At 36.7% G+C, this 20,877-nt stretch overlaps 1 protein-coding gene across 4 annotated transcripts in view; it reads left to right on the top strand.

Moving 5' to 3' along the window:
- DCLK1 (doublecortin like kinase 1) overlaps positions 1-20,877 on the top strand; it is a 231,680-nt gene that overhangs the window by 111,528 nt on the left and 99,275 nt on the right. For all 4 annotated transcript variants that reach the window (XM_066313169.1, XM_066313170.1, XM_066313172.1 and 1 more), the window contains exon 4: positions 3,375-3,474. In XM_066313169.1, coding sequence (XP_066169266.1) covers positions 3,375-3,474 — 100 coding nt within the window. The remainder of the gene's footprint in view (positions 1-3,374; positions 3,475-20,877) is intronic.

The raw sequence follows: 20,877 nt of genomic DNA, 5'->3' as shown, positions 1-20,877 counted from the left end.
TATTTAAGGTGTACACTTTATTGCTCTTGCATTGGCTTTGTTTTCCTCTCTGTAAGAAATAAAACCTTATTTCTGAAAAAGATGGATTCTGTGCCTTGAAAACAACAGAAAAGTCCAAGGGAGGCTTTTGTAATTTGCTGATTTAAAAACTGAATAATTTTAAAGCTTATCGTGTACAACAGAGCGCAGTGTGATCTCTAAAACCATTGTATGGTCTGGCTTAAGTGATAAAAATTCTTGATCTTCTGAACTGTAACTTTTTAGGAGCCGTGTTCTCCAAAAGTGAAAATGGGTAATAAAAGCAGGTCCTGTTGCTTAGCTGATGACTGGGTGTGAATAAAAAGTGTTTGCAGATTTCTCTCCAAAAAAGCCTGGAAGGGGGTGCTATGTATTTGTCAGATGCCTTTTAATTTAACTGCTGAGAAGTGTGAACTTGCAGAGAAGGCCAGGCATGCTGAGACAGAAAGAATGGAAAATGCAGTGAAGGACATCTCAGAGCTTCCAATAGTAATATAAAAAGGTAGTGGAAACCTTAAGAGAAGTTACTCTAGAAGAAGATAGATTTGAAAGGAAATTGTGATCTTGCTATAACCTTTCTAAGAGCTAGAATTATCATTCCAAAATTATTAAAATTTCAGGAGGCAAGAAAAGCTGTAATTTTACATAGAGTATGAAACTGAAGGCAAGGAGAAAAGAGGCAAGCATAAGAACACTTTAAATTATATGTGTAAAGTCTAATAAAACCCAAAGATATCTAAGCACAAATTATTTTTTGTGTTAATCCTATTTTCTTTCTTATTTGCATTTAAATTGCACTGATTGAACCTCAAATACTTTAAAAATTGGCCTAGTTGAACCTGGTTAGTTGTTGCTACTTGAATTTTGATGTCTTGTTTAGGCTTGAAAGAAACCTTCTTAACTGGGCAGAGCCAAGCATTTTTGAGTTTGATTAAATCCATAATTTTTTTGTCTTAAACATGAATTTAATTTGTATTAATATTTGTTGTCAAAATAGCTCAACTTTTTTTCCTAGAGTTGCTTATTACTGGTTTGATTCTAATAGTCTGCTTGGTATAAAGACAAATGTAAAAGCTATCACTCCCCAGAAGTGTGTCAAACTTGGGAAGCAAAAAGGAAATCACAGGATTTTTAATGTTATTCCGCAAATTAGTAGTTTTGTACATGCAGTGGGAGAGGTGGCAATTTCAGAGGAACTTGACTGAAGGGAAGAGATGTTTGAAGTTTGGTGGGAGTATGGGGTGGGAAGATAGGCAGGATATGTCTTGTGGACAAAAAAGAAAGATGGGAAGTAAATGAATTTATTTAAAGGTTGCTGAGGCTGATACACTAATAGAACATAAACTGAGTAGGAACATGGTAAAAAGCTCTAACAAATATTTATCAAATTTTTGATGTTGGTGTTCAGGTAGTGTGTAGTGTTAAGATGACAGTGGCCACAGAAATAGGGTTGTGGTGGATCTGAATTTTAAAGTACATGCATTCCTTAAGGAAAGGATAATTTAGGAATAACTTAGTCCTTTTTTTTTTTTTTTTTTTTTTTTTTTTAGTTATTTAATCTAGATGTCTTCTCAGGTGGTTTGTTTTTTTGTTTTTTGGGTGGGGATTTTTAGTTTTGTTGTTGTTGTTGTTTTTAATTTGCTAATGCTCTACATTTAAAATTGTTTTAATGATCAATAATACTCTACAAGCAAGTCACGACATGTACTGCTATTTTTCTTCCTTAAGACATTTATGCTATAGAGGTTCATAAGTGTTGTGGATGTCAAAGCCTTCAGGCATGTTTCTGGGAAGGATGATATGAATTTTATAACCCCTAGACATCAGTTACTTCAGATTGATGAGGTACTTTTTTATGCCAAAATCTGGCAAAATCTCATTAGGTAACTCTTTCACTTGTGTTTTTGTAGACTTTAAATGCCTTTTCTGAGGCAGATGAGCTGGACTGTTCTCAACTGTTTTGTCCAGTTTTATAGACTGTTTATGTGTTGCTTTGCTGACTGTAGACTTGAAACTCTATTTGTGAAATTAACCTGTTCCAACATCAGTGCACTGTATAATTACACAACTTGAATAATAAGGTATTATTGTTATAATTGATACTATTCTTATAACTTGAATAATAAAAATATTTAAGCAAGCCTACTCTTTTAGAATCTTCTTGTAAATGTGAAGTGAGAACAGACTTTATTAAAAACCTTTGGTTTTTTAAAGATAGATAGACATCTAATTTATTTTTTAAAATCAGTAAGTCCAAAGTCAGTTTTTGGTAAAAGTCACTGATTCTTAGTTTAATATGATTCCATATGATTGGAAAGATTGAATTGTTAAGCAAAGCATTGTAAAATAACTAAAAACTATTGTAAGGAAACCATAGAATAGAATGATTTAGGTTGGAAGGGACTTAAAGCTCACCTAGTTCTAGCATCCCTGCCATGGTCAGGGACATCTTCAAATAAATCAGGTTGCTCAGAGTTGCACCTAACTTGACTTTGAGTGTTTCCAGGGATGGAGCATCTACTACCTCTCTGGACAACCTGTTCCAGTGTTTCACTATCCTTATTGTAAAAAACATCTTCCCTCTTTTAATTTAAAACCATTACCCCTTGTCCTGTTGCAACAAGTCCTACTAAAATGTCTGTCCCCAACTTTCTTCCAAGCTCCCTTTGGATACTGAAAGGTTGCAATAAAGATTCTGAAATCTCCTGTAGGGACGTAAAAGGACACCAATGTAATCCTGACTGTTCATGTATGGGAGTAGAAAGAGATTAACCTTTTATTCAGTTTTTACTTTTGCTCCTAATACTAGAAGAGTTATTCCCAGCTCATGTGATTTGACTGTTCAGCTTGGTGTCTTCAAAGAGAACTTTACATTGTCTCTGGCATAGAGGGAGACTTTGTGAAGGAGGCTTAGTTCACCTATGTGAGTTTGATTCCCTGTTGGAGAGATTTTGCAGAAATAACTGCATTTCATTCTGCAAACAAAGCTGTAACCTTGTTTCATTGCAGGCAAGTGATGGAGATGTAAACTGAAAAGCAAATTAATTACCCACTAACTACTGAATGGTACCTTGTGCACAAACAGAAGGCATTTTCCTCATACCATAGATGCATCGTGTAATAAATCTGACAGTCATGGCTTTTTGTCCTATCTTTCCCTGCAGTGTCCATGAAAGTGTTTCTCACTTGTAACAGATGGTCAGAGCACAGCTTTGAAATTTATCTGGAGATGATGCCCTGTTGATTCCATTAAAAGTGAAAAATTTTCATGCAGATGGAGACAAAGAGGAGTTTATTGTTACAATTCTGATGATGAAGTATTTCACACAATGCCTTCCTTTCCTTTTTGCTTGCAGGTGATGTGCCTTCAGGATTTTTTTGGCGATGATGACATTTTTATTGCGTGTGGACCAGAAAAGTTCCGTTACCAGGATGACTTCTTGCTGGATGAAAGTGGTAAGATGTATTTTTTAAATATTTACGATGAGAGTAAGGGACAGATTTCCATATCATGCTAATTAAACCAAAGCAGAATCACCTGGATTGATTTCAGAAATAAAAGAAATATTTTAATTCAAAATACTGAAAATAAGAGAATTGAAAGCAACAATAAAGCTGTCTGCCTGTTGCAGCATAAAACTTGATTTCAGCCTGAATTTCACATATTGCATGAAAAGTTGTGTTTGATGGAATTCCTTTTTTGTAAGGTCTTTCATTTTTTTGTCTTTGAATTTATTCTGTTTCTTTATCACAATTTCTCAGGATCCCAGTACCTACCATTGATATTAGGTAATTATTCACAGGTAATGTGATAAAGAAAGATAGATGCAATTCTATATGGAAGATAAATGTAATCAGCAAATGCAGACAAAGTCATCTGAGAAAATTCAGGGAGTTCTCTGTTTTTCAGAGGCTGACTAATACAATAATGAAGTCTAGGTGTGTAATCCTCTGAGGAAAAGGCATGTTTTGTTTTCAGATACCTTTATTGTTGCAAAGAATATTTCTGACTTGGGAATCACCATTGTAAGCAAAAAGAAGAAAAAAATAACTATAGGCTTTGTGCATTTAAACAAACAAACAAAGCTGCCAACAACATTGAATTTATTTTTCTGCAGAACATGACACAGTTTTATTGCTCTTATACTCTTTCTCAGTCCATGGTATCTTTGTAATCAATCCATTGGTATCAAAATTTCTCATATTTTTTCAAACTGTCAAAGGTCTGAAAGAACACTTGACTGCAGAATCAGTCAGGGAAATTTTGTTACAGCAGTAACCATAAGTCATAACATGTGTACCTGTTTAGCTTCACTACTTCATGACAGTTTTTGATGCAATTATGCTCTCACAGTTCCAGATGGTGTAATAGTGTTTTTCTGACTAACCTGTGAAGCTGGAGGGCTTCTTGGTTTACCCAGATCCAGACAAATGCTCCGTTAGCTTGTGTAGGAGCAGACAGCAGCAACTTGTGCAGACCTGACTGTGAGTTGAAGGATGGCTCTGAAAAAGGAGATGTCTTCTGGGCACAGGAAAGACCTTTTGTGTCAGGCACAGACAGAAGTGAGAACACCTTCTGTGTTACTCTAGAGGACCTTATGATACGGAAATAAAAATCAAAATAGAGCATCACATCTGCTCTTTGTGGTAATGAAAGTGCTGCAGTTGACTCTTAAGGCAAAATGCACTAATGGTGAAAAAGTGGCTTTAGCCACTTTTAGAATGGCAATTAGAAAGGTGAGGGGGACATTCGACCAGCAAAGGAGTTTCCCAGGTGGCTTTGTGCTCAGAATGGAGGTCCTTACTTTTAAGGAGAAGAGGCCTGGATAGCCGACTGTGAAGTCTGGATTCACTTAATTCTCTCATAGGAAAGATGACACTGGTGGCTGCCCACTGTCTCCTCACAGTGAACCCTGTGGCAGTTTTTCCAGAAAAGATGCAAGAAATGCTGACAGCAGATTTATCTAAGTTCCTTTTGGATGTATGTAGCTGGTTTTTGGAGGTCTAGTGCCAAAGTACTGACTCTGCTTAGTCTTTGTTTGTCTGACATATCAATATCTCTTTGGGTAAGCAATATCTTTCTCTGAAACTTTGGTGCTTAAAATATTTTTTTACTGATCTTAAAAGAAGAGAAATCCTTAAAATCTATGCAGAAAATGCAACTTTAGCTATTTGTTGTAGTGTTTTATCACTACAGAATCTTTTCTATCAGGTAAAGATTCTGCAAACATTGTTTTTTACTGCAGGAGTGAAGGAAGGGGAGAAAAAATAGATTTCAGACTATGTCTCTAATTCCTTTGAGACGTGTTCATCAACTTTGCTCTCTCTTTTTCAGGAGGTTTGGTATCAGAGAACTTGTTTACGTTGCTTGCAAATAATAGGTGATGTACCAACTGATATGTATCTAGTCAGCCTTCTCTGAGCAGGAGCAAGAGTTGAAGAGAAAATAATTTTTAGAAAAGGAGCTTTTAACTTGTTTTGCTTGGCAAATGAAGTTTGTGTGATCACAGCGTGTGTCTGTGTGTTACTCATTGTTAATCTAAGAGCCATTACAATTATTAGGAAGTGCTGTCCAACTGTGTAGGGCTTATAAAGACTGCCTCTGCTTCCCTGAAAAACCTCTTGAAGCAACTCTACTGGTTTGTCACTATGTGCCTCCAGTATCCTTGGGTTCAGCCAGATGATGAGAATAACAGTTAAGGTGCTGCAGCAGGAGGAGTAAAGAAGAGCAAAATTTGAAGGCGGGAAAGAAAAGTAGAGAGAAGAAATCTAGAAATAATCAGGTTTTGGGCTTTTGGGAATTACTTCTCAGGGTGGAAAAGGAATGCCATTGTTTTGTGGTCTGGGTTCAGAACTCTTGATACAAGATGAATAAGAGACAAAACTAGAAAGCCAGTTACCTGTGCTGGGATTCATTGTAGCTAACACTAGGTAGCTGCATGTAGGTAGTTGCCTGGGGCTGAGCCATTCCCAGCAGATATCTTTCCCAGTAAATAAAACTTAGACTTACTGACAAAGTAGATGGTAGATATTTGGTTGACTCAGTTGACAGTGGGTGTTTTGAACAGTTCGTATGAATTATGCTTCTCTAAAGGCATCTATATGCCTGATGTAGCTGTTCTTGTACACACTTTGCTTTTAAAGTTTCTTAAAAAAGCTTTTAGGATGGATCAATTCCACCCTATCAGAAAGGAAAAGTCTAAAATCTCATCAGTTTGCATTAGTTCTAGTAATCTTTGTTTCTCCTGCTCCCATGCCTTGCTCTTGCCTTTGAATAGCACATTCTAAAAGCCATAGAGTCAGAAATTTAGAAAAACCAGTCCATAAGTCAGTGAATCAATCTCCCAAAGTGTAAGATTAACATTTGATGTTTAATTTCTGTTATACTTGTCTAACAAGCCCCTTTAAAGCCAGTGATGAGGAAGAATCTGTATCCTCCCAAGTTATTCTGTGCCAGTTTTAAACTCTTCTTACTGTTTTTCAGCTATCTTCTCCAGATTCCTTTGCTATAAATGAGATCAATTACTACATTTCTTATCTACTTTGACCATGGGAAACAGATGATTCCTTTTTCTTTGAAAAAAATCTGTGGACTCATCATTTTTCTTTTCTTTAGGCTGAACAATTAGGTCAGTTTTGCTTTGATTTCGGGCCCAAACCTGGCCTTGAATGAGGGTGTGTGTTCCCTCTCTATATCATCTCCTTTCTCTGTTTTATGTCTTTCAGGAAGAGCCCTTGCATATCCCCTTGGCAATCAGCTAAAAAAAGTCAGTTAATTAGGGATCCATCAAAGAGAAAAAACCAAGCAATCCTCACTGTACATTGCAGTTTCTTCCCTGCCTGGACATACAGATGGTTTTCATGCTAAACACACTGTTTAAGTATTCTGTTTATTGCAGAAACAAAAGACATCCTCCTCATCATAATTGCTAGCAATCATCTCCATGTCTGGCATGATCAATAGATAGCCACACACACTTTCAGTCATGAGAGCTGCAGATGGGACATAAGGATGCATGTGAGTGACCATAAAATTAAGAAGTAAATACTCCTTGTTTGTCAAGCATTAGTGGTGATGCTATTTTCATGGAAAATTTTTATGGGATATCTAAGCACAAAACCATCACATTGATGAAGCACACATTACAGCAGCTTGTAAGAATAAGAATTCCTCAGTGTAGATTATGGCAGTGACTGCTTCAGGCATTGTTAGAGTGCAGTTTTGGAAATTCTCCCAGAAATTCCACGTTTTATTTAACTGATGGTTGTTCAATATTCAAAGAAGAGGTCAGATGATGCCTCTCAATAGCCCTTAGCTGTGTGTTGGCAAAGATTAGGGTTTAAGGGCCACTCTCACAAAAATACTTGCAATCAGCTATTATTTAGGCACCTGAATAGGATTTTGCAACATGAGTAACTCATGAGATTTGCCCTAATTCAAAACATCTCCTTTGCTAATACAGATATTTCTTTCTCAGCACTGTAAAATAAGAGAGTCTTGAGGCTGGCAGCATCTAAAAAAAATCTCTAATTTTTTAAAATTAAATTATTTTTAATGTTCTGTTAATGTTTTCTGAGTGCCTTGGAACCTTGAGAGTTTCACAAAGAGAGCATAACAGACTTCATCACGTGCTGAGGTGCATCATGTACAAAAGCTGCAATCTCAGCTGGCCAAAGCCAATGTCTCCGCCTCCAAGCAGAGTGTAACCAATATAAAATGTCTGGATGAGAAAACAACTGCAGATTGCTTGTCAGAAGCACATATTACTGTTATGGAAACAATGAGGAGAATGACTCTGCTTTAGGAGAAAATCAAGACTGGAACTTTGAAACCTAATTTCACTTTGCTGGCCTGTGCTAGTCCTCAACTCGAGCATCTCTGTGCCAGCAGAGTTTCTTCTCCATCTTGCCAGCAGCAGACAACTTGCCAGGAAAATCTGAGTCCCGTGGTGTCCGCACACACGTGCGTGTGTGCATGGAGGCATGCACATCTGATCCAGTAACTGCAGTTAAGGTCAGGAGTATCATGTTTATCCCTGTTAATAGCTGTCATGTTTCTGCAACCTTCATTAATCTGTCCCTCCTCAAAGAGGCAGGGAGGGGAAATCAGTTATAGTCCTCATCCACCCTGATTTATAGGACAGAGACTGATGTGTTAAGCAGCTCTTGGCTGGACTGGGGAATGGAGAGCATGCTGGCTGACTGACTCTGCCTTCATCAAAAACTCATGCTTTGGCAATTAGAAAATTATGGTGGGTTCTGGGGACTTTGAGATACAACTTTGCTTTCAGCAGAGGCATAAATATAAAGTGTTCCATGCAGTGTGATATTTTCAAATGTCAACAACTGCTGGGCCTTGGAAACAGATATTCTGTGTACAAGAAAGAAACAAACTAAGGCAGGAGAGGCCAGTCTCTGGCTGGATGTACCACTTAGATTAATGGTTCAGAAAGAGAAGAAGGAAACAAGTTGTTTGTCCAATGGCTTTGCATCCAATTCTCCCTTTATCTTACTCCAGCACCTCCATTTTCATCTCCACCCTCTCTTAGTACTGTAGGCATTTGCACAGTACCCTCAGTTCCCTCCCGTCTGGCACATCAGTACTTGTCCTCATTCTTTCCTCACAATAAGTACATTAGCAGGGTCTCCCTTTTGTCCAGTAGTGCAGTATTCCTCAACTTTCCCCAAAACTCTAACCCCTCACTGAGAGCACCTGTGTCCAGCTGTGCTGGAAGGATCTCCCTCCCTAGGCCTGTGCACCCGTCTCGGCTCCGACTGCCTGGAAGCACTTGCCTGTGTGGCAGAATGTGACTCACTTGTTTCTGTCGTGTTAAACTCCCAAAAGGAGGATGCTGATCTTCAGTTAAATACTCAGAAGAGGCTGTTAGCGTGATCGTCAGGTGGCTGTTAATATAATATCATGTGGCGTTCATTAAATAAAATCTGTAGTAACGCTTGAGTCAAATGAGCTGCTCACATGAAATGCATTCACAGAAGTTCAGTTTTGTTCTGTGCAGCATTCCTCTTTTAATATATGCCTTTGTTATAGGTATGCTCTTGATTAGAAAAGCCCACTTCTTTATCTCTTGTCTGCAAAATTGCTTTCAATACTCTCCACTGTGTCTCACAGGTGTGCTTATTTGAGACATTGCTTCTCACCTTTCTGCCTAAGCATCACTAGCAGAGAAAGCTTGGCCATTTAAATCATAAAATCTTTGTTTCCCCCCGCAGCTGGCAGATTTATAGACATGAATAAGGGATGTTAGAGCTTTCAAGAAGATTACATACATGCTTTCCAGTCCAGATTTACACTGAAATTCATGTCCGTTTCCCCAGCTTCTCACCATGCATGCATGCGTATTTCAATAGTTATCACTTTTCATCCATGTTGCAGTGAAGAAATATGGATAGCCAGGAAAAACTGTGGTCACCTACAGGTTACAACACAGCCATTGAAACTGGCCAAACAGTAAAACTGCAGTTAATGCTAATTCATTCTGCTCATTGAACTGAAGTTCTTCAATATGTTTTCTGCAGTTTTTGCTTCCCCTGACATCTGTTAAAAATAGGATGAATGAAATGCTATCCAATAAACTAGAACTTGTGAAAATTCCCATTTAATTTGCATAATGAGGTTTGAATGTTCATATTCCTTCAACCTTTTTCAGCAGTAAAGTTGATTTTGGATATAAAAGTGCTAAAAACTTTGTGCCCCAAAATATCAAGGATTTCCTCAATAATATTTACATAGTAATAAATTGTATTTATATTGGAAATTTTTAAAACTTAAGCTTATTTTAAAGAAAAGAGAAATTGTTATTAAACATCATCAATAACATTATCTAATGTACAAGGGAATTTAATAATAACTGCTTGTGTTATGAAATATTAAATAAGAGAGTAGACTGAATATTTATTTATTTTCTATAGCTTGATATTTTTGCTCTTTCATTTCAATTTTTTCTTGTAACTTCTCAAAAATTTATGTTAATCAGGTGGTCCAGGAGAACATCTTTTATACAGAACATTTTGAGCTATTTTCCCAAACAGTGAACATATCCAGTTGTATATCCAGATGCAGAAAGTGCAATTCCAATGTTTATCCCACTTTTCTAAAACAATTTTCAGTTCTGGGGAATAAACACTGAAATTTGATACACACAACAGGGTAGATCTTGGGACTCAAGCTCTTACTTTGACTGTCTCATATCTATTCTTTGGCCATGGAATCTGCTTTATTTTGCAGCCTTTGATGATATTCCATCTGAGATTACAGGTTCAGTTTTGAGCTTGTGTGTTCAATCCAATCCTCAGAAGATGGTAGCTTCCAAAATAGCAGCTTATTTTCAGTTCTTTTAAGGAGAGATTCTTTGTTTTGCTTTTCCAGTTCTAGTGATGGTGGAAGTAGAAGATAGTAGCTGCATATTATAACCTCCTCCACCAAGTTTTTTGAGTAGACTGGTGAAGATCATAGAGAAGTTTCCCATCAGAGATGTTTAGAAATTACATTGTCCATATGTTTATCTTTGTGCTTTTCTGGTCTTGTTAATTAGGTAAAATGGAGCATACAGTGTTGGTAATCTTGGCAAGTACATTTATACTTTTCACAGTTAGCAGATACTTTATAATTCTGGAAACTATTACAATCTGATCAATTTCTGAAACAGTGTTCAGCAAGAGATTCTTTGGGTGAGCAACATAGTCCCATTACTAGTTTGTATGTCACAGCTTTGAGATTAATAGTTCTTGTGGCATCAGTGCTTCATCATTCAGTCTGAGAACCTGAGCAAACTGTGCCAATTGTGAAAGTGTATTAGGATGTGCCCTGGAGACCTGTTTGTTGGGTGACATGGTTGTACCAGAGATTAGACTCACCAGCAGTAAAATTGGGCTGAATTACTAAATTGACCACTGTAATATTCTACTTTTCATTATAGATACAGGCCTTATGCCTGGAGTTTTATCATGTCTTGAGTAAATATGTGAACCCTTCTTTTAGTGCCAGAGCTGTACAGATACTTTTATACTGGCAAAATATTTTGAAAAGAGTGTAACTATTAGAAATCCAGAGTTATTTAGCTTTTAGAAAGCAAAAACATTCTAAATGCATATAAGAAAAATGTCTTAATCATTAATACTCATTAAAAGTCTTCTTTTAAAGTCTTATCAAACAAAAACTTCAGCACAGCAGCTGAGAGAGAATCAAGCACAACCTGGAAAATATTTCAAAGTGATAGTTGGAAAGTGGAGTATACCAGTGATAGATATTCATATTTATATAGTCATACATATTCATTGAGATGATGTGTATACAGACACAAATATATCAGGTGTGAAGACCAGTAGACGACTTCTGAATAATGGCTGTGTTTGCCTGTCCTGAAAAACCAGCAGCTCACAATGCGTGCTGCAAGAGTCGTTTGGTGCTGTTATTTTCAAAATACAACCTACAGAAATTTCCCATTGAATACCTCGAAAGTCTTACCTGACAGCTGAGGTTGCTGCTGTGAACAGTCACCTTTGGATAAACTTTTTTCAGAGCATAGCTCCCTGCAGGAGAACTGGATGCTAATAATATACATAAAGTAATGTAAGGCTGAGTAATCTTTAGGAAGTCTCATGTTGCCATGGAATTGAACACCCGTAGGTGGTAGGTCATGGAGCTCTGATTTGGCTTCTTTTATTCTTCAATCAGAGCTTTTTAAAATTTTGTTCTAGAGGCATTGCAACCCTAGTTTTGAGTTCTTTTTTTTTTTTCCTTTGGAAAGAAAATCTTTTAGGGACCTAAATTTTTTAAAGCAAGAAAGGGACTAACATGAGATTTTATTCTTTCAAATGAAGGATCTGGTCCAGGGAAAATTTGTAGAAGATTGCTAATTTTTCCTAACAAAGTGAATAGAAGACAAAGAAATTTAAGTTGCTTAATCTTTTCTCTTACTCTGGAACAGAAAAGAGAATTTATTTTCTCAGCTACTTAGAACTGTTAAGGTTGTCTAGCAAAAAAAAGAAGACAACTTACAGAGTAAGGCAGTTTCTGATGAGGGCACCATGTTCAGAAAGAAAAAAAATCTTGGAAGAGAACAAATTTGAAGACGCTTTATACAAACTATTTCTGTCTTAAACTGTACGTGCTCCTTCTGTTTTGCAAGCACATGTTGATGTCTGCAGAATAAGTGGCTTCAGAAAATGGAATAGATTTATTTTTGCACAGCAGTTGCTGTATACTGCACGGCTGTAAGATAGGCGAGATTCTTTTCTGCTTAAAAATATAAATTGGGAAACCGTAGGAAATACACAACAGGGAGTCTAACTTTGGGATCAAATAAATGCTTGAAGTCAACTCCTAAAATAAAGTTTTTAATATGTAAGCATTTAATAAATTTAATAAACCTGCATAAATAAAACAGGATCCTTTTTAAAAACCACTTTGGGGATGACCTCTCTCCTGAGATTCTGGTGGGAGTCTTCTGGGATCGTAGCTCAGACTACATGCAGACAGCTGTGATAGCTCTTAGCAACAGGAGAAATTCTAGCATATTATGAGGTGCATTAGACTTCCTAGATGCATATTACAGACAAAATGCTACTAGTGCTAATTGGGAACTTTTATCTATTTAAATTTAGTGCTCTTAATAATAATGATATTACAAAGAAAAAGCTGGCTTAGGAAGAACATTAGATGTTGGAATCATATATTGATTTATGTTGACCAGAAAACTAAACAAGTCCAATAATTAAGGGTTTTATTACATTAAGACTGAGAAATTTGAAAATTCAAAAGGATTAGTCAGTGAAGTTCATTGGACTTAAGAGTCTGGGGACTTGAATGTTGAAGGAAGTTTGGAATTTCAACGAAAAAGCAAGCCAGAAGCTTTCTTAGCTTTGCATCAGTCCAAAATATATTGGTAAGTGTCCAAAGTTTAAATGGCAGAAAATGGAAAGCCTAAAAAGAATTGCTTACTAAAGATGTCTCTACCAAAGCCTAGCAATGGAAATAGTCACGTAGTCACATTTGCAAAAATTATACTGATTTTGAGTAAAGTTTTTAGCCAGATGTGGTGATTGAAAAAAATCACAAAACCCCCCAAAAACATCACAAACTTAGGTCATGATATAGTGTAGTAATGATAGATCTACTATTTCAATGTTTTTGGCTTCTATATTCAGCAAAAAAATAAAACACATCATGGGAGAAACGCCCCCTTTCTAATCAGAATTTTTGGAGAAATTCAAAAGACTGTCTCAGAGATGAATGCAGAAATTGAGTCAGTTGCAAAGTGTATCATGTATGAGTAAGACCTGTCACTGTTCAGGAAAAAATGAGTTTGTATAGGCTATTAAGACAGTAACAGCATTTAGTGCTCTGCACCTTCTTGTGAAGCAAAACCCCTGATATTAGTAAAACTAGTCTGTCATTTTTTTGTTGATCTGACTTTCCGTATTGAATAAAAATAGTCTCTTTGAGTTTTCAGAGAGGACATCAGTCTATGAATAAACTCATGTGTAAATTTCAAAACACTCCTCTGACCAATCTCTGAAGCACGCTGTGGTGCACAGAATGAAAGATGGCTTCATGGGCTATTTCCCACCCAACATGCATTTTCAATCTGCAATAATTTAAACTTTCTCAGAAGAAAAAAACCCATCACTGGGACTTTACACACCTCAGTAAGTGTTGTGGTGTTAGCAGATGTTCTTAGTAAAGCCACATTTTCCAGATATCCCACTGTTAGCCTATTGCCAGGATGACTCAGCCTGTTTACTTTAGTTTTATCTAAATAATTATAGTAAAATTTAATTGCCTGAACCAGATAGCGTTCAAGGAGAACCCATTAATATTAGAGGCAAAAGCTGCCTAGGGATTTTTAAATTAGCGACAACTCTGGAGTCCTTGACATTTTTTAACCTGGGAGACTTAATTTCTGGGTTTTCTGTTGATAGGTAAAGCGACGTTGCGATAAGTCTGCTTGGGACTGTCATGGAGGTTGGAGAAGGAAAAATGTGGGTGGTCTGAAAATCGTGTGTGCCTGTAGGTGGCAGGTGGGTTTTGTTGCCCTCCTTGCAGTGCAGCTCATGGCGTGAGGCATGAGAGTCCAGGTGTGAATATTGGTTTAACATCAGCATATAAAAGTGCTTTGCTTTTGTAAGAGTGCTTACTTTAATTGTTTGGTGCATGGGTGTTGGTCTCTAAAAAGTAACTGTTGAGTAGATCCATACTGTAGCAAGTTCGAATCTCCAGTTTTTCCTTTTTTCCTGTATCCATTTGTAGATTCCTTAGGCTCTGATTGGTTTGATATTTCTCTGATGTTGCAGCTCAACATTTTTTCTTATATGTGTGAAAATTTGATAAAAACATTCAAACCAGCTAATATTTGACATTGTAAAATTCTTTTTTTGTTTGGTTGGTTTTTTTGGTTTGGATTTTTTTTTGCTTGTTTGTTTTGTTTTTAGGGCCTCCCAAGTATTGCTGTTATTTTAAAAAACCATTACAATACCAGGTGGTTTAATTTCTTCTGACAACATAATTTTATGATTTTATTCTTCAAAATTTTCTGACTGTTAACTTCTAACACTTATTACAAGCAGATTTGAGATGCTAACTAGAAAAAAATCAGTCTGTAACATTTTGAGTTCCTTGAGATATGTTAAATAACTTTTTGTGCTGCAAGAGAGCTAGCGTGTGCCTCTCTAACTTTCTTTAAAACCAGACCTATTGCAGCAGACACTTACATAACAGCTTGTGTTTAAATGGAAAAAAATACAGCTTTTATAACTCTTTCTCTATTTTTTAATGATTTTTTTAGTTTCGTCTTCTTTTCTTACCCCTTACAAGCAATGTACACCTACTTACATGTTCCTGCTAACCTAAACCAAATTCATATCAGTTACACACATTGGAATTTGGAATACTTGCATTCTTTGGAGAAGTGTGTGATTGGTGGTTGGTAAATTCATCTAGATTTGGATACAGATTTTTATAGGGAAGTCAGAGGCATGGTGTAAACAGAGCCTACAGTCACCTCCACAACACCCACACCTTCCCCACAGCCCTGGGGTATAGCACTCTCTTTTAACTGGATAGATGGCCAGATGGATGGATTGATGGATGATATTTGATAAAGGACAAGATGAGAGGAAAACCTGCAGGAAATGCAACAGTATTTGACAGTATTTGACAGTAGTTTCATAACAAGTACTGTAGGTGCACAGCAAGGTAGCACAGAACAGCCAACATTTTTGACAGGGTTCCAAAATACCTGATATTCTTGTCATGGGCAAATCTGTAATTATAGCTTAAAGCCCTACACATGGATAGAGCTATACAAGGTACCAGAACCAGTGACTTCCTGGTAGATGAAAATAATCTGATTCTTTCTGGCACTGGTCCACATTTCCACCTCCGAAACAAGTGTCCTGATATTTTGCGTACAGGAATGCAAGACACATGAAACTGAAGAGGTAGGAAGCAAGAAGGTGCATGTGTCTACAGTCTAGTGAGTAAGGATATGCATCAGGGAGAAAGAGCACTTCTATTCAACTCTTTACTTCCTAGGATAGTTTGCAGTGTCTGCATCAAACAAAAATACACATCTATTAAACATTAATTATCATCTCTTTAAGTAAGTGTCTTAATTGCCAGGTAATGGGATGAAGCATCTTTGTGGGTGTGCTTATTGCTGGCCCCTTTGACTGGCATGGCCATGTCGCCTGTCACTTTGTCACCTAGGTGAATCACAGCCTTGGGAATCTGCTTTGTATCCATGAAACCACTCTGAGAGTGAAGGAACCTTTAACTTTGAAAATGACAATGCAGAGCCAGGAAACCCCACCCTTTCTTATGTTGCATGCATAAACCAAAATGCCATAGGCACAGCTCCTTAATCACACCAGTACTTTCAGTTTTGAGTTTAGAAGTATCTTCGTTCTTATTGTCAATGAGCTTACACATTTCACATACATTAAGTAAATAGTGATCTTCAGTTAGTACAGTGCCTATTTTTTTTCTATTGAGAGCATGTGAGTGAAAAAGAATTTACAGTTACTTTTACTTTTAAAACCAATTAAACAATATCCTTCATACTGTGTAAAATAAATATTTTTCTCTTAAGTTCCTAAATTTTTTCTGCAGTTTTGTGATCTACCAATGTATTTCTCATTTCTCAGTGAGTCAGACAGTTTTGTTATTAGTGCTTTGTGAACCTATGCCAAACTGAAAGTAATTTTTATTGAAAAAAATAGAATAAAAGTACAGAAAAGTACAACTTGTAAATTACTTAGGAACGACCATGTTTCATACCTTAGAATCACATCTTTGTGACAAGAATGTCACTACAGCTGTTATTTAACTGTTCTTAAACTCACTGGGACATTAACATTGCAAAGAAGGATTTCCTTACAGGCTTGTATTGTACAGATAGTCCATCAATTTGTTGTATGTAATTTGAAGAGACTTGTGTGCAAGCACTGATAAATATAAAATTAAAAGAGTCCAAACCCAGTACAAAGCGTGTGCTGTTATGACTTTTCTGCCATGTGGCATTTAAATATATACTTTACTCTTTATCTCCCTATTTATGCCTAGAGTTTCTGGAATCTGGATCAGGTTGAAAAATGCAGCATGCATTTAAATTTTTAGAACTTTTTGGACACTGAAGTAGCATGTGGCCTTGTTAAAAGACATAAAATTCTAACTGTGTTGTGCTTGTGTCCGGTAACTGGTCTGAAGAGTGCAGTAGATTTGGAAGGAGCTAAGCCTTTGTCAGTTCATGTCAGGGGTGAGGGTTTCATAAAGTGATTCATGAGTTGATATATCAGCAGACTCCTTATACCTGGGTGATGATTATTCATGAGCTGGTGCTGAAAGTCTTATCAAGTACTTTGTGTCTGGGATCCAGGAATGCGCTAAAAGGTTTTCAGTCATCAAGTGACCCCAAGATTTGTGGAAAACATGCTTTTTTTGTCTTCTCAATCCTTTTCCTGGGTTCTTTCTTAAGCATAGCCTTCTCAGCCTCAAGGTTTGGTTCTAGCTGAGGTCAAAGGTGTTAATTCAGATTGCAGAAGTGCTGTGAAGCTTTCTAACTAAAGAGTTTCCATGATAGTGTGTATTTCTGTGTTGCATTAAAAATAAACCTAGTGGATAGATGTTTTTTGAGATTGTGCATTCCTTGTATTTTTATTGTGTTGAATACTAATGTAACTTGCATTGTGCATCATGAGTGAGATAGGAGTTGAGTGTTTCCTCTTGTTACTTTTATGGTGTCAGTATTTCTGACTCTGAATTTGATCCAAGTGCTTATTATGTATTTGAAATTTGCTTTAGGTGGCAGGCGTTTACTGACGAGGATACAATTGTATATATCAGGAATTTCTTGTAGTACAGAGGTTCAATAGGCCTTCTTGGAGTGGTTTAAAAGTAACTGGAGTTTATGAGTACAATGCAAAAGAGGAATCTTTGTAAGATCAAGTGGGATCTTCATAAATATTTCTTATGTCTCTTCTTTTTAAAGATAAAGGCAAATGCTTCTAGCCTGAGACTGTACCAGGCTAATTCTCTCAAGATCTGATACACGAAATCATGGGATCTGGAAGACTATAGAGAAACTCACAATTATTGGTTTTGTTGCAGTTCCTTTCATACCTTACGAAGGAATTCTGAGTTCCTTCATAATGCTGGAAATAGATAGGTCTTGTTGCAATGGGAAACTTGAATAAGAAAGTTCAGTGATTGTTATCAAGAGAAGAGAGACATATATATTGTCAGTAATGGAAACTCTTCAGGGGTGTCTACCAGCAACTCTGTTTAGGTTATTTCTCACATGATATTGTTGAGGTTGGATGTGAGGTTTCCTTTTTAAAGTTAATAGTCTCCATTAAACTACTGGAATGTTATTGTTGTCCCAGGATATTGACATAACTTTGGGGTGGTTTTGCTTTGTCATTGGAAATTATAAGGAGGGCACACCTTCTCCAAACTCTCACATGAATGGCAACATACCAGTTTTCTGTGATGTATAGCAATATCTATATCTGTGTTTTCACATTAGCTCTCCATATACTCTTTATGTATTTGAACGGAGCAATGAATATGAATTTGTGATGAAATTGTTTAAAAGCTTAATAGAATAGAATAGTTCAGTAGGAAGGCTGTGAACTTTCCTGCTTTCCTAGGAGACTAAGCTTCTGAATGTTTTCTGCTTATATGGTAAATTTGGGAAAGACATAATTTGAGAAAGAATGTCCATGATTTATTAGGTCATGGTAGTATGTTGGCTATGGCAAAGATCTCAGATGAGCAGTTTCTCTCCTCAAAAGACAGAGAAAATTTCTTAGCTTACTTACCTTCTAAGCACATAATGGATGCTTTCTGGACGGGATTAGAACCTAATTCTCCTTTAAATGGTCTAGAAATCCCTTAAGAGAAACTACCTTTCATCTGAACAGTTCCTAATGTTACCTGTTCTTCCACAAGTATTCTTAATTTTGGTGGCTGATTTTCTCCACATTTTCCAGAACTTTTCTTGTCCTACCACAGACATATGAAATAGACTTCCTGGACTCACCCATAAGACTTAGGTCTCACATCTTTCTTCACTGATATTACTTAGCTTCCTTCTGGTGATCCTGATGGTGCAGTTAGGTGGATGGGCAACAGAAAAAAATTGGTGATTATCATGCGAGGAAAGCATCCTTCTCCTCCTTTTTAAATAACTTTCATGACTATTTCTCAAAACTATTTAAGCTGCTTTCATGTCTTTATCTTCCCTTTGGAAAGTAGTTTATGGTGCTACACTGAGTACACAATTTCCTTTTTAATGACAACGATATTTTAAAATACCTTTACTCACACCCTGTACAAATTCAGGCAAACAGGAGTGTTTAAATTAAACACTAGCTTTTTGATGTCTGTGTTTTTCATGTGTGGCTGACATACAACTTTGGAATCTTAACATCCTAGAGTAGTTTGGGTTGGAAAGAACCTTCGAAGCTCATCTAGTCCAACCCCCTCCTGCCAATGAGCAGGGACATCTTCAACTAGATCAGGCTGCTCAGAGTCCCAGCCAACCTGACCATGTTTGTTTCCAGAGATGGAGCATCTGCTGCCTCTCTGGACAACCTGTTCCAGGGTTTCACCAGCCTCATTGTAAAAAATGTCTTCCTTATATCTAGTCTAAATATACCTTCTTTTAGTTTAAAGTCCTTATATACTGCCCATATTTCTGTATGGCTTTGTCTAGACATCTTAATACTTTCTTTTTGTCAAGTTTTTTTCCTAACGAAGATTGCACATTTTTGTGGAAGTGGGTAGCACCTCATAAATGGGAACAACTTCAGTAAACTAGTAAATGTGTTTCCAGAAGAGCAGGAAAAATGAGAGGAAAAGGGATCCTCAGCCCAAACCATAATTTTTCACAGTTCAAGCTCATTCTTCCTACAGCAGCATACACTTGCTGTGCATTTATCATTAGAAGTAGCATTGCTGTCAGGCCTCCTGCTTGGAAAGTGTTTAGGTGCCACATATTATGTGTATTAGAAGTATTATGTGTATTAGAAGTGCCTAACTAGGCAGAATATGGTTGCCATCCTTGCTAGTCTGATTGAAGCTGGCCTCATTTTTTTTAAAGCCGCCTGTGATCTGCAAACCCAGTAGTGAAAAAGGAAAAATGAAATGAAATGAAACAGTAATATGTATCTCCTGGGTATTTCAAAGCCAGAGAGCACTAATTAAAATCTCAGACTTAAATATCTGATCCTTAGGGTATGAAACAGGGCATAGGTTAGCCAGAAACTGTAACTTCACAGATAAACAGGGGCAAAATGAAAACATAATTGTCTGAGGCCAGTTAAATTGAGTGTTAGAAAGATTTTATTTGAATAGATGTTGGTTTATACTCTTTATATGTTATCTGTGCTGTTAGATATTTAAGCTGTAAGATGCCAAAAGATTACCAAACGTAGTGCAGCAGTTAATGGTGTTCTTCATGCAGTGTTGAAGCTGTGCCCTTTGAGAATGTAACACCTCACCCAAGGAAGGTGCCCCATCTTTGCTTGCTCATCTCATCACAGGACAGGGGATAATTCAAATTGTTTAGAAATGCTGGTGAGAAGCCATTGGAACTTGATGCTCAAGAAATTTTGTACTAATATAATTTTACCCTGTCCTCCTTACCTTCCAAGTTTCTCCAAAGGAATCAATTAGTTCGCATGTTTTCCTTTACCCTCATGTTGTAAGCAACTGAGTGGTGATGCGTGGTCTGTGATAAAGAAGGACAGAAATAGAAATGATGTGTGGAAACAGCTAAAATTGGACTATTATGGGACTAGATACACTATAAGGAAAGGATTAAAAATACTTTTTGGATAGATGTACACGTGTGTGCATATACAAGTGGGAACAAAACTTTAATTGCCAGAATACAGATTCTATTGCTGGAGGATTTTATTCCTTTAATGGTCTTTTGATTTTAGCTTCCCTTTTCAGAAGGTTTCCTGCATTTTAGTTTTGTTTTGCTTTTTAAAGATCAGAAGTAATTTATTTCTTTACTGTTTAGTATTTGTTAAGATGTTACTATTTTTAAACATCCCTTTTAAAGAAGACTATGAAAAAAATGAAATGTTTCAACTAAAAAAAAAAGGAAAAACCTCTCCAAATCCAAAATGCTATGCAATGGTACTGTACAAATATTAACTAAATCAGACTCAACAATGACTGTAAGGGAATTCAATTTATGTTTTACTTCATAATTATTTGGCTCCCTCAGTGCTTCAGTGTGGATGTTTCCTCATTCTTCTGATGTCCCTTTGAGGACAGCACCAAGAGTACAAAACAGTGAACTCCAGGCCACCTTTCCACACTGGAAC

Source organism: Sylvia atricapilla, chromosome 2, assembly GCF_009819655.1.
Source record: "Sylvia atricapilla isolate bSylAtr1 chromosome 2, bSylAtr1.pri, whole genome shotgun sequence".
Classification (NCBI taxonomy): domain Eukaryota; kingdom Metazoa; phylum Chordata; class Aves; order Passeriformes; family Sylviidae; genus Sylvia; species Sylvia atricapilla.
The sequence above is the reverse complement of the archived record's forward strand: the minus strand, read 5'-3'. Positions and strand labels throughout refer to the sequence as shown.